General features: G+C 50.9%; 1 protein-coding gene across 7 annotated transcripts in view; it reads left to right on the top strand.

Annotated features, from left to right (window-relative positions):
• The first annotated feature begins 376 nt into the window (after nucleotides 1–376).
• Nucleotides 377–12946, top strand: part of PEX5L (peroxisomal biogenesis factor 5 like) — a 169604-nt gene continuing 157034 nt past the window's right edge. For 5 of the 7 annotated variants that reach the window (XM_077348310.1, XM_077348313.1, XM_077348312.1 and 2 more), the window contains exon 1: nucleotides 1946–2325. In XM_077348310.1, coding sequence (XP_077204425.1) covers nucleotides 2305–2325 — 21 coding nt within the window. In that variant the 5' untranslated portion in view covers nucleotides 1946–2304. Of the gene's footprint in view, nucleotides 502–1945; nucleotides 2326–4617; nucleotides 4636–5299; nucleotides 5419–12946 lie in introns of those variants that run through there. The other 2 variants (XM_077348311.1, XM_077348314.1) reach the window with 2 other exon arrangements.

A 12946-nucleotide genomic window follows, 5' to 3' on the forward strand; every position in this document is an offset into this window, starting at 1 on the left:
CAAAGATGGAGAACCCACCACCTCCCGAGGAGAGCACATCTATAAACACTTAAGGTAATGCAGCACCCCCCAGTGTCCAGGCACGAATCAACGTTCCCAGCAGGATGAATCACTGTTTCCAGCAAAGCCACTCCAACAGGCTCTCCTGGGGCAGGCTGTAATTCAATGCGGGTCCCAACAGTTAAAAGGAATGATCTTTTACCAGGCTCGTGTCCTTGACAGCTGCCAGTCACTCTGAAATTTAGCATTTGCATTTTTGTTTCTTGCCACGGGGATGAAGCCAATACGAAAAGCGCCAGTGAATGTTACTGTGGCGTGCAGTAACTCTGTTAAAAGGGGCGCCTGTAAATTTGGTGAAAAGCGGGGATTTCTGCAAAAGGGGTCGGAAGAAGCGCACCGCTGAGAGCCAGCCACCTGTGCTGGCTGCCACACACAGCGCAAAGATCACCTGCAGACCGGACACCCCCAATTATCCAGCTGGATGTGCTCTTAGCATCTCTGGTAGGTTTGATATCCCGCCAGCATTTTACTGGCCCAACCTGAGCATTTAATCTGTCGGGCAAGCTGCCAGTCTCAGAGGAGGCAAAGCCAGAGAAAGCCCCTGCTGAACCATTGTTGGTGTTGATGCATGACCCCTTGTGCTAAGCTGGAAGGAGGGCGCCAGACATGTGACTGTAGCACACTGGGATGCCGACACATACATGCTCTGCTGCCACACTGCATGATTGTGGTGATAGCCGGCTCCGTGTTTGGGAGTGCATTTGGTGACACTGCCCACTTATCTCCCAGTTAATGTTCCCTCTAATTTCCTACCCCCCTTACTGAGTGGAGCAGATCGAGCTTGGTGGCGTGGTTAAGAGTGGCACTCTGATCTAGAGAAACGGGTTTTGGTTCCCCACTCCTCCTTCTCCATGTGCAGCCAGCTGGGTGACCTTGGGCCATGTACAGTTCTCTCAGAGCTCTCTCAGCCCCATCTACCTCACAGGCTGTCTGTTGTGGGGAGAGGAAGGGAAGGGGATTGCAAACCTGTTTGAGACTCGCTAGGGTAGTAAAAAATGGGGTGCCAAAAACAAAAAAAACCCAACTTTTCTTCACGCACACACAGAAAGAGAGAGAGCCCCGGGGGAGAGAGAGAGAGAGAGAGAGAGAGAGAGAGAGAGAGAGAGAGAGATTTAGACTGTTGTTCTCAGACTTTCTTGTCTCTCCCCCGTCCCCTGCCCACGATCCACTACCCCAGGCAGACAAGGGCTCATTCTGCACATGTAACTTAATGCACTTTCAAAGTAGATTTTCCTTTTCCCACTGCAAAAGCACACTGAAAGTGCATTATCCAACTCATGCACAAGGGGAAAGGCAGGGAGCAGCCATCCGGACCCAAGGCACAAACAGAAAAGGGTCACCAAAGGAAACACGGGGTGAGTGGAGGGGGGACACTCTGCACATGCCCAGGGGCGCTGTGTCCTTCTGCTTTCCCCAGTGCCCATGCTTAGCGGCTTCCGTGCCGGGACCTCACCGAACAGAAAGGGTGGCGGCCCCGATCCCCGGCACGCGTGGCGCTCGGCCCTGCGCCCTGCCCTTCAGACGTGCCGGAAGCCAAGCGGCCGGCCAATGTCAGCGGCGCCGCCAGTGTTTTGCTTGGCGCTCAGGGGGCCGGCGAGCCCGTCTTCCCGGGGAGGCTGGCGGAAGGGAAGGGAGGACAGGGAAGGGCCGCCGCCCCCGGCGCCTCCTCGGCCGGCCACGCTTCGCCGCCGCTCTGCAGCAGCCCGCCCGGGCCCGAGCGCGCGCCGGCCTTTCGCACGAGCCCCGGATGGCGCGCGCTCCTCTCCTCTCCTCTCCGCGCGGGCGGGGGAGGGAGGGAGGCGGCCCCAGCGGCTCGGGCCAGCGGCGAGCGAGAGAGAGGGAGGGCGGGAGAGGGAGGGCGAGAGGCGGGCGGGCGGAGGGGGCGCCTGGGCGAGGAGAGCCATGCAGGCAGCAGCCCGCAGGAGGAAGAAGCCGCGGCGGGTCCGCCTGAAAAGAGAGCGGCGGACTTCTGACGGCGCCAGCCGGACTTGCCTCGCCGAGCCCGGCCGCTGATTGCCCCCGCTCGGCCAGGACACGCGCGCCTCCCCCCTCCCCGCCGCCCGGCAGGGAAGCCCGAGGAGGAGGAGGAGGACGTCCCCCGCCAGCCTCGCCTCTGCCGGCGGGACTCCGGCATCGCTCGCCCAGGAGGGGGCAGGCCGGCCGGCCAGCGGCGCCCTCCTGCTCCTGCTCCTGCTCCTGCTCCTGCTCCTGCTCCTGCCGGCTCGTCCTCGGGGTCCGCGCAGGATGTACCAGGGACACATGCAGGTGAGTCGCGCCGGCGGGGAAGAAGCGGCGGCGGCGCGCAACAGGTGCGAGAGGCGGGCTGGAGGGCGCGGGGAGGGCGCGCAACTTTGCCAGCAACTTCGGGCGCAGGCCGACCCCCCCCCCCCCGCCCCCCCATTTCCCCGGGCTCGCCTCTGAGCGGCTGCCCTTGGCGGGGGGGGGGGAGGCTGGCTGGAGGGCGGGGAGCCGGCGCCCCTTTCCCGGGCTGGATGTCAAGTGAAGGGCACCGCATGCCCGGGCTTGCCTCCGCTCCGGGGGGTGGCGGGGGAGGCATCGCAGTGGGCAGATCTTGCGTGACCTTACCCAGAGCGGAGCCGGAGAGCGGCGCCTCCTCGCCTCCCGGCATCGCCGCTGCCGCCGGTAACCTTGACTCCCCCGCCTCCTTCCTCACGTGGTCCTGGGCCCTTAAAGAGGACAAGTATCCCCCCCCCCCAAAAAAAAGGGATGGCGTCGGGTTCCCTGGACATCAGCCCCTGACATCTCTCCCCCCCCACCCACTTTTGCCCCCCAACAACCCCCCTTGGTAGGCCTCCACAATGTGGCTCCAGATTTCTAGAGGGCGTGTGGATGTGGCCCCTGGGGAGGGGGGGGGAGCAAAGGTCTGGCCACACCAATGCAGGGTAAGATGAATGAGCATCCTGACTCAGCACTTCTGGGGAGGGGTTTGGGGGGGGCGGAGGAGAGAAAGCCAGTAGATCTCTGTGGCCGCTAGAAAAGCCGGAGGATCCAAGAATGAGCAAAACAGTCCTTGCCCAAGAGCAGGGGTAGTCAACCTGTGGTCCTCCAGATGTCCATGGACTACAATTCCCATGAGCCCCTGCCAGCAAGTGCTGGCAGGGGCTCGTGGGAATTGTAGTCCATGGACATCTGGAGGACCACAGGTTGACTACCCCTGCCCAAGAGTACTTAGGGGAGGTCTTCCAGGGAGGGAAATCAGCACGAGACTAAAGAGGACCAAAATAAGATTGCTTCTTACGGCTTAGATTAAAAACGCCTCCTCTGCTTGAAACCCTGTTACAAATGGGAGGAAAGTGTCTGCCCTTTGGATGAGCCCCCAAACTGGCTAAGCAGAAAGTTGGTCTTTTCATGGGGTGCAGAGCGAACAGGTCCTGCCACTTCTGCCTGTTCCAATTGGGACAAGGTGATTTAGCCAACTTGGAGTTAGGGATTGGCTTCAGGATCTTGGGTCTGGGTAAACTCCGTGATGAGAGCAAAAATCCTCCGGTAAACAAAGCACATGGTATAATTACAGAGCGGAAATATCATTAGGCTAATACACCTTCATCCAGCGGCTGCCGGCCGCTTTCTATCTCATGAAAAGCTTTTAGGTGCGCAGACCTGGATTTGGGCTGGAGTGTTTTCAGTTGGTAACGCATCGCCTGTTCGAGACGTAACATGTAATTCGGGTCTCAGAGGGGTTTTTCTCAGGAAACAAATTATTAAATTTTTCGGGGAAAAGCTTGCCGGGTCCAAAATGCCAGTTGTTTCCTTTAATGCTCAGCTTGTCATTTTTATTGGGAAATAAGCAAGATTTTGGTGGGACTCACTTCCAAGTAATTAAACTGAGCACCGCTGCTGTCATTTATTTGTTCTCAGTTGTTGACCAAACATAAAATGTGCAGTAAACTAAATCCACTACATTTTAAAAAAAACTCCTTTTTCAATACATTCTTTAACTGTTTGGGGTGTAGCTTGCATAGTGAATCCAAACTGTAAAACAGCCATGGCCTTGGCCTGATTGGTGCTGCCTAGAACTGGTACGTCTTAAATTCCGTTTTCCTTAGCCAGCCACGAGTTTACTCAGGGAATGCATCGTTTTGGCAGTTTTTAGATCTTGATCTATGCAGGCCCCCAAAATCCTTTGGGTTCCAATCCGTTATGCCTAAAGGAGTCCTCATTCCATGGGCCATCAAACTTGTTTCTGTTTCCGTAGAGATTTTCTGGGGTGCCTTGTTTGGTTCACGCTTGGTAGTTCTAAGGGAACGTTGGAAGAGATTCTGTAAGACAGGGATGCAAAAAGGATGGAGAGGGGGGGAAATGTAATAGGATCTCGGTTTCTTTTGGCCCAGTGTGGCTTTACGAGAAACCCTCAGGATATGTCACAAACTTTTCTGGGTGTGTGTGGTGTCTGAGATGCACACGTCAAAAGCTTTGTTGGGTGCGCGGTTCTTGGCACGTGGTGTGTTGGATCTTGCCACTGTGCTTCGCCAAGAAGGTTGGAGAGATGCTAACTATTTTCAGACACTAGAAAGAATCTGAGGAGGGAATGGACTGTGGATTCTGGTTGCTGAGGTCAGCACAAGAGACGGTGACTCAAATTACGGATGGGCAGCTGTAGATCTGGGGCTTCATTCCATCCCATCTGCTTGTCCAGTACAGTTCTTCATACCAGGGATCTCCTCCTTAGCTGTCTCCCAAACAGAGCAAGACTTTTCCGTCCTCGTCAACGGCAGCAGAGACGCTGCAGCCATCAAGGGGCAGAGTGTTGGATTAGAAACCGGGGAGGCCCGGGTTCGAATCCTGCTCAGCCATGAAATTGACTAGGAGAACTTGGATCGGTCACGCTCCTTCAGCCTAGCCGACCTCACAGCCCGTGGTGGTGAGGACAGAACGGGGTGGGAGAGGGAACCTTGCACGCCATCCCAAATTGTTTGGGGGGAAGTTCAGGATTAAAAGGTCGTTGTCTTGTGAGGGCTCAGTCCAGGTGGACCTCAGGGAGCCAGGGCTGAGGCGAGGAGGGTCAGGAGGCCTGAGAAAGCATCTTGGGGGTACTAGCCAGTTGGGGGCACCAGCCAGTGTGGGAAGGCAGGACCCAGTGTCTCAAAGTAGTTTGCCAAAGGCTCTCCTGCTAGTCGTCCCTCAGAGGAAAGGGTTAAAGAGACTTCGGGCTGCTTTGGTTTTGTGTGGTGGTGGGCGGACCCAGTGCCGTTCATAATGTAGCCCTCTCGAAAATTAGTTGCTGGACCAGAAAGTTAACCTAAAGGAATCCCAAGATTAGGAAGAATGTCTTGGCACCAAGAACCCCCCCGCACTGGAATAAGAAGTTCTGGGATGCTGTGGAAGTTTTCAAAGAAGGTAAGGGATAGCTCTGATATAAAATAAGCTTGTGATTGCAGGGGATCTGATGGCTCTCTGTGTGCTTCTAGCCCTGCTGACGTCCTCTGAATTAACTCTGTTTACATTGCTTCAACGGGACAGACGAGGCGGACGGCGTGATCCTCCTCCGTGGCTCGTGGAGAGCTCTTCTCTATCCCTGCCTGCGTTTTTGGCTTTGAACGGCGACGGCTTCTCGCGATGGACACCCTAGGCTAATTTAGAGTCAGAATCCTCACAAAGGAACTCATCCAAGATCCGGTGGCCGTCATCGCAAACTTCCCTAAATCCTGTCTTATCGGCAAGGAAACCACGGGCTTAAATTCAAAGAGAGATTTATGGTGCAGTCCTGAGTGGAGTTAGACTTTCTACGTGCACTGCAGTTCTGTAGTCTTGAATGGGGCTTAACTCTGCTTAGGTTTGCACTCTTAGGCGCTTTGCTGTTTAAGAGTGGCCTGATTAAGAGAGAAAGAAAATACCCATCGTCGACCGGAGCTGAAGTTTTGAAAGATTCCCGTTGTTTGCGCAGATGGGTTGGGGAACGAGGATCGATCACTAACTTAGAGGTCTGAAACTAATGTAAAAAAATCTCAGTCCATGATGGATTGGGGGGCAAGAGAGTATCTCTGGGAATGAGACCCAGATCTGATCTATCATGTGTATCTTGCCCTATATATTCAAAACCTCAAGTCAGCAAATATATGGGAATGAATAACAGAGAAAAGACTGTTTAATTCCCCCCATCCCCAATCTAGCCAGCTTTCTGCTCAAAGCAGCACCATCCACAGGCTGGTTTTCTTCCTGCAGGGAAAGAGACCCTCTTCCCATCACCACAATGTCCGTAAGTCTTGCCAAGAGAGGGGCTTTCAAGGCAAGTGAGGAGTGGAAGTTGTTTCCCACTGCCGCCTTCTGCAGAGTTTTTCTTGGTGGTCCCCCTTCCAGGTACTGACTCTGCATAGCTTCTGATGCGATCGGGCCCTGGAGAGCGCTTTGCAGTCAGAGAAGGCCATGATGACCTAGCTGGACCAGTCCTCAAACTCAGTATAAGGCAGCTTGGTAGGGGTTCAAGCCAGAGCTCTGCATGTGCTTAGCTTTGCCACTTGTTGCGTACATAACGCAAGTGCCGTCAAGTCACCGCTGACTTATGGTGACCCCAGCAGGAAAGAGGGAAGCGGAGATGCTTGGACGTCACCTTGCTCTCATGGTTAAGAGCGGTGGCTTCTGGTCTGGCGAGCCGGGTTTGATTTCCCGCTCCTCCACATGCAGCCAGCTGGGTGACCTTGGGCCAGTCACAGTGCTGGCAGTGCTGTTCTCACAGAGCAGTAATATCAGGGCTCTCACAGCCCTACCTACCTCACAGGGTGCTTGTTGTAGGGAGAGGAAGGGAAGGCGACTGTAAGCTGCTTTGAGACTCTTTCGGGTAGTGAAAAGTGTGGTATAAAAGCCAACTCTTCTTCTTCTTCTTCTTTTCTTCTTCTTCGTCTTCGTCCTCCTCCTCCTCCTCCAAGTCTTCTTCTTCTTCTTCCTCCGAATCTTCTTCTTCTTCTTCCGAGTTTTCTTCCTCCGAGTCTTCTTCTTCCGAGTCTTCCTTGATGGTCTCCCAACCCTAGATCTCAAGAGACTGGAATATTTCATGCAGCCTCCCCTGTCCTCCCACCCCCACTAGTTCCTTAAATTTGAAGTTCCCAAAGGCTGCTTTTGGTTTTAAAGAAGCGTCGGGGGACAGATGCGCAGACTGGCCACTGACTTCCTTACACCAGAACCCGGGTTTGAATTTCGTACCCAGATTTCTATAAGCACACTGTCTTAGTGTCTCCCAGGCAGCCATTCCTGTGGACAAATGCACTGGCGTTCACAGAAATCGGTTGCAGCGATTCTACCGTTGTGGTAGCTTTGGGGGAAAACACCTTGAAGGCTAGAAACAGCTGCTGACTCTTCTGATGACTGGGCACTTATACAATATGATGTCTGTTGGGGGCAATGTCTGTAGAGGAGTTTTACCAGGTGATTAAACTTAAAATCGCGCACTGTGGAGCATCTTGGCTCACTGAGACATTAACCACGTGAATGGTTCTTTATGTGGTTCCCGGTCAGCCATGCTCCCTGTTAGGCGGGTAAGTGAGAAGGATGTATTTCTGTTTTAGCTTTTCCCCTCTCTCTTTTGCTTGTTGTTATCTTTTACCTTTAAGGGATACTAACATCAGTGAAGTAGCTTAGGTGTGGCAGTTCTACTCGCTGCCCCCAGGCTGTGTGCATGTTCCGATGTGTGGGGGAGACCTGGTCAAAATGCTGAACTGGGTTGGTGATGAGACTGTGATCGCTAGTTGGGTAGCCTGCAGTTATCCTTCCTAGCCTGCAGGTGGTGCTGTTATGTGCACTGTGTTGCCTCTTGCCTGGAAAGTTTGATAGGGAAGGGAGTACCTATTTAGTGACTTAGGTAGAGTTGCCAACCTCCAGGTGGAGATGGGAGAGTCCCCCTCGAATGACAACTGGTTTTCAGCAAGGGAGAGCCATATATGATGAGTCTCCTGAGTTCTTCGGAGAAACTGGGATAAAATGGTGTTAATAAGTATATGATTGTAAACAACACTGTGATTTGGGGTGGGATAAAAATTATTTTATTTCAGAATAGGTTTTGTTATGAATATGAAACCATGTTTCTTCCCCCATTCTTATATTCCTCACTTGTATACTCTTCTTGCTTTAGGATTCTTTCTCCTTTTCTGCATGCATTTTGCTTCCTCCAGCAGTCAATTCGATATTATATCACTTTACGTCTGGAAGGTTTTATGCTGGACATAATGCAATGTAATATTGTAATCGACCAGCAGGGGGAGCAAAAGACAAATTGCACATCTCCCCACCACAAGCAGCAGGAGAAACACACAAGGAATCTGTTCCAGCCCACAGCAGGCCTTTTCGGGGCAAGGGGGAAGTGTTGGTGGGGACTCCCCTCCTCTCCCCCCCCCACCCCAAAAAGGCCCACTGTGGCCTCTCCCGGCCTTGATGGACCTGCCCGACACTTCTTCCACATGGAGGAAGTTGGAGGGGGATACAGCCAGGGCATGATAGCCTACCTGATTGGCAGTTAGGTGATGAGTTCCAACTCTTCCCACCACCCCCTTCCTGTTTTATTTATATGTTCAGATTCAGATTGAGATGTGCTTCCTGTGCATAACACTGCCTTACAATAAATAAATAATTTTCAGGTGAACCGGAACCACCCTGCCCATCTATTTGAGGATTACATCAAACTGGTAATAACACCCGAGGGGCTGGAACAGATTGCTCCTGCTGCTCAGTTGTTTTGCGGCTTTTTTCTGCAGTCCCTTTAAACAGGGGGAGTTTAAAGGGACTGCAGTAGACAGCCTGCAAAACAGCTGGGGGTCACTCTCTTTTGGGCTGTTTGACCGAACTGTCAAAGAGAGCCCCAGCTGAGCCCACAGGAAGAATTCTCCCCATGAGATCAGCTGCTTAGGGGGCTTTGTGGGGCAGACTGGTGTAAACCCAGCTGCCTGGCAGAGCCGCCTCTCAGCTGTTTATTTGCCACTCCCCCCCCACCCCTGTTATTTTCCTGTTTGTGTCTATTGGATCGTAATTCAGTTTGTGCGATGTGGGTAGAATGGGGATTATTGCGCTCCTGCTCTTTGCTTGACCTTCGGAAAGCATCCCTGTCGTTCTCCTCTGTCTGCCCCATTTCCCAGCGGATGTCACAGCGTAGGAGGACGCTGCCGGCCCGGGGCAGGTTCCCCTGGGGCTTTGGACATTGTGTTTTGTTGCTGAATTCATGCCATCTGCCACCCCTATTTTCTGCTTTGTGTACCAAATGACATTGGAACTCCGGATAGCCCTTCTGCAGAATTCCAGCTGCTCTCTCTGCTGCTCCCAGTGGATCAACCGCTTGCTAAGGACTCCGGCACAGGTAGCATTGCTGCCATGGAGGTGCCCCTGTGAACAGCATTCCTGTGGCAAATGAACCCCTCCTGGTCTGTGAGGTTTAGCATCTTTTACCAGGTGATGCTTGGTTGTATCGCTCATGCATCCATACTGCATGGAGACCACTGTGCCTCTCCCCACAGTCTCCCCTGCTTGGTGTAGTGGTTAAGAGCGGCAGCCTCTAATCTGGAAAGCCAGGTTTGATTTCCCCACTCCTTCACAGGCAACCAGCTGGGTGACCTTGGACCAGAGCTCTGTTGGCCCCACCTCCCTCACAGGGTTATGGGGAGAGAAAGGGAAGGAGGTTGTAAGCCACTTGGAGACTCCTTCAGGATCAGACCAGTAGTCCATCTAGTCCAGTGCTGTCGCAGATTGACTGGTCTGGCAGGAACAGGAGTGTACCAGGAGTCCCTAATATTTTTGAGCATCTGAGCACCTTTGGAATTCTGATGGGGCAGTGGGTGGAGCCACAACATGGCCACTGTGGGAGGTGGAGCCATACAGAGAGAAGAAGCCCAAGGGCAGAGACCTAATTGTTTTCTAATACACTAAGAAGGAGAATTGACAGAGAATAAAACCAACAGGGTGCTGCAGGTGGTCTCAACTAGGGTTTCGTGATGGCCCTGGAAGGGTTTCCCAGATGGGTGGGAGTTAATTAATTTTTATATATTTTAAAAATTTGTTCATTGGGTGAAATGTCCACATATAGGCATGTTGGGCCTCCCAAAAATGGCCAGTGATGTGCCTGAAGTGGGTGGGAAAGGGAAGGGGCCCGGGTGGGTGTGTACACAGCTATGCTCCCCAACCATATTATGCATGGTCATGCCACTTCTGGGGTTTCTGGAAGCCTGAAGGCTATTGAGAAAGTTGAGAAAGGCTGGTTTAGGGTTCAGTCTCCAATCTGATTCGGTCTCCAATCTGGAGCCAATGCAGGTAGGAATTAAATAGAATCCAGTTCAGGGAGAAATCCTTCAGCACTAAAGAATTGGACTCTGGGACTCACTCTTCTCAGAATCATTACTGTTGAAAGCCTTTGCTTTTTGGAAAAGAAAGCATGACTTGTGTCAGCTGTCTGCCTAATGATTTGAAAAATGTGTTCGACTGTCACTGGACCTCTGGCTTGAAGAAGCAATATATTTGACAGAGTATCAAGGGGGGGGACCCCATCCTGCCACATAGAAGAGAAATAAAAATGACACCAATCAGGTGCTGCTGAATCAAATCTTCGCCTTGGAAAAACCACAAGGAAAGCAAAATTAGTGAGCCCAGAAGACCTGCAAAATCTGGGATGGTAATTGGAAAATCCCTCACTGTCTTTTAAGAGCACTGATGGATAAACTCCAAGCTCAACGGACACTCTCTTGGTTTGTCCCATCCTTTTTGCATCAGAACCGCGGGAAATGAATCAAGAGAGTAATGGGTAAAATTATCGTTGCAGATAGAAAAGGGGAGCACCACTGGTGGGAAAGGCTGGGGAAGTCTTCATGTAGCACTGCTGTTTGGTAGGAGTTGCATGCCAGAGGTTAGATTCACACAGGGGTGGCCAAACTGTGGGTCTCTAAAGGCCAGTTGGCAGGGGATCATGGGATTTGTAGTCTATGGGCATCTGGGGAGCCACAGTTCGACCCTCCCCCTGTATATACCACCTTAAAGACCAATGAGATTTCTATGGCATAAGCATTTGAGAATCAAAATTTCCTTTTTTCAGATATTTTGATTGTCAAAAGCTTATACCCTGGAAATCTTGTTGGTCTGAAGATGCCCCTGCCCTCAAAACTTGTTCTTCTTCCACAGACCAATAGGACTACCTAGTTAAATCTACTTGTTTCCGAAATGAAACTGACCCTGTCAGATAGGAATTTGGAAGCCACACTTTCCTGAACTCACATTGGAAGGAGATGAATGTTGGGGCTTAATTAATTTATGTTTCAACTTTTGTTCCGCCCTTTCTCTAAAAGACTGGGGACGGATTACAGTGACAGCAAAATGAATTCTAAAAATATACAAAAATAAAATTTAAAAGTAGTTAGAGGCAGTTACAATGTTTTAAAATTACACAGCTACTATTGCCTTTAATGATATTCTTATATGTGAAGGGGTGCACTTAATGTAGCTGAGGAGTATAGGCTGGTATGCACATGCACACTTCCTCAGACAGCGGAACAAGAAGAGTACAGATATAAAGGAGAGTATAAATTAGTAGCAAATTAATAAACAGAGTCACAACAAATATGCAGCATGATAATGACGTTTTGGATAGTTCCTTGCTAAAACAGCATTTTGGGGTCAGTGGTCATTTACAAACACGGGGGGGGTAATAAAAATGTTAAGGTCAGGTGTCTAGATGTTTACTGTATGCCTCCAACTTCAGGTGAAGACCTGTCAGCCGCGATACAATAGAAGAAAAAAAGTTTCAAGCTGGCGATGGCAAAGTGATTTAATGTTCAAAATATCAAAATGTTCAAAGCAATTTCAAAACAGATTCCCAGGTATGTTCCATTTTCGCTTCCTTCATCAGTGAATTCTCAATATTAATATCTATAGCAGTGGGGTCATTACTATAGAGGTAACATACATAGTGATGTTAAAATTAGTAGACCCCTACAAATTTGAATTTATGCAATCAGTTTGGGATTGAATTATATACCCAAGAAACTATAAGAAATTGCTATTTCCAACAATATTATTATTTCCAATAAACATTATTAGAGAAGATTGAGATTACAATATTGAGAATTCACTGATGAAGGAGGTGAAAACAGAATATACCTGTTTTGAAATTGCTTTGAACATTTTGATAATTTGAACATTAAATCACTTTGCCATCGCCAGCTTGAGACTTTTTTCTTCTATATTATTCCACCTTAGGCTTGGCAGAACGGTTCTGTTTTACAGGCCCTGTGGAACTGTCCATGGTTCTAAAGAGCCATGCTCTGTTGTGGCAGAACATCCAACCAGGCCGGGGCCAAGAAAACCCTTGAGGCCAATCTGTCCTCCCTAGGCCCAAGGATCTTAAGTAGATTCTGATCACTAGATATCAACTCCCTCTCTGGATCTCAACTGTGTGGAAATGGGCCGCAAAAGCTTTTCATGGGCCCAGTGTTAATAACATCACCTGGTAGACAACACCCCAATATGCCCACATTAAAGGGACCGGACGTTCTTCTCAAGGCCTATTGGCAAACTTAGTAAAGGTACAGTAGAACTTAATGTGTTGGGGGGAGTTTTGGGGAACCCTATATGAAGCTTGAGTGACACAGGTTGTATTACTTGCATGCAGTATGTGTACGGGATGGGGCTATTTGAAAGATTGAAAAATTCAGCACTTTGGGGTGGTAAGGTAAAGGTAAAGGTATCCCCTGTGCAAGCACCGAGTCATGTCTGACCCTTGGGGTGACGCCCTCTAGCGTTTTCATGGCAGACTCAATACGGGGTGGTTTGCCAGTGCCTTCCCCAGTCATGACCGTTTACCCCCCAGCAGCAAGCTGGGTACTCATTTTACCGACCTCGGAAGGATGGAAGGCTGAGTCAACCTTGAGCCGGCTGCTGGGATCGAACTCCCAACCTCATGGGC

This window comes from Paroedura picta, chromosome 8 (genome assembly GCF_049243985.1).
Source record: "Paroedura picta isolate Pp20150507F chromosome 8, Ppicta_v3.0, whole genome shotgun sequence".
Lineage (NCBI taxonomy): Eukaryota > Metazoa > Chordata > Lepidosauria > Squamata > Gekkonidae > Paroedura > Paroedura picta.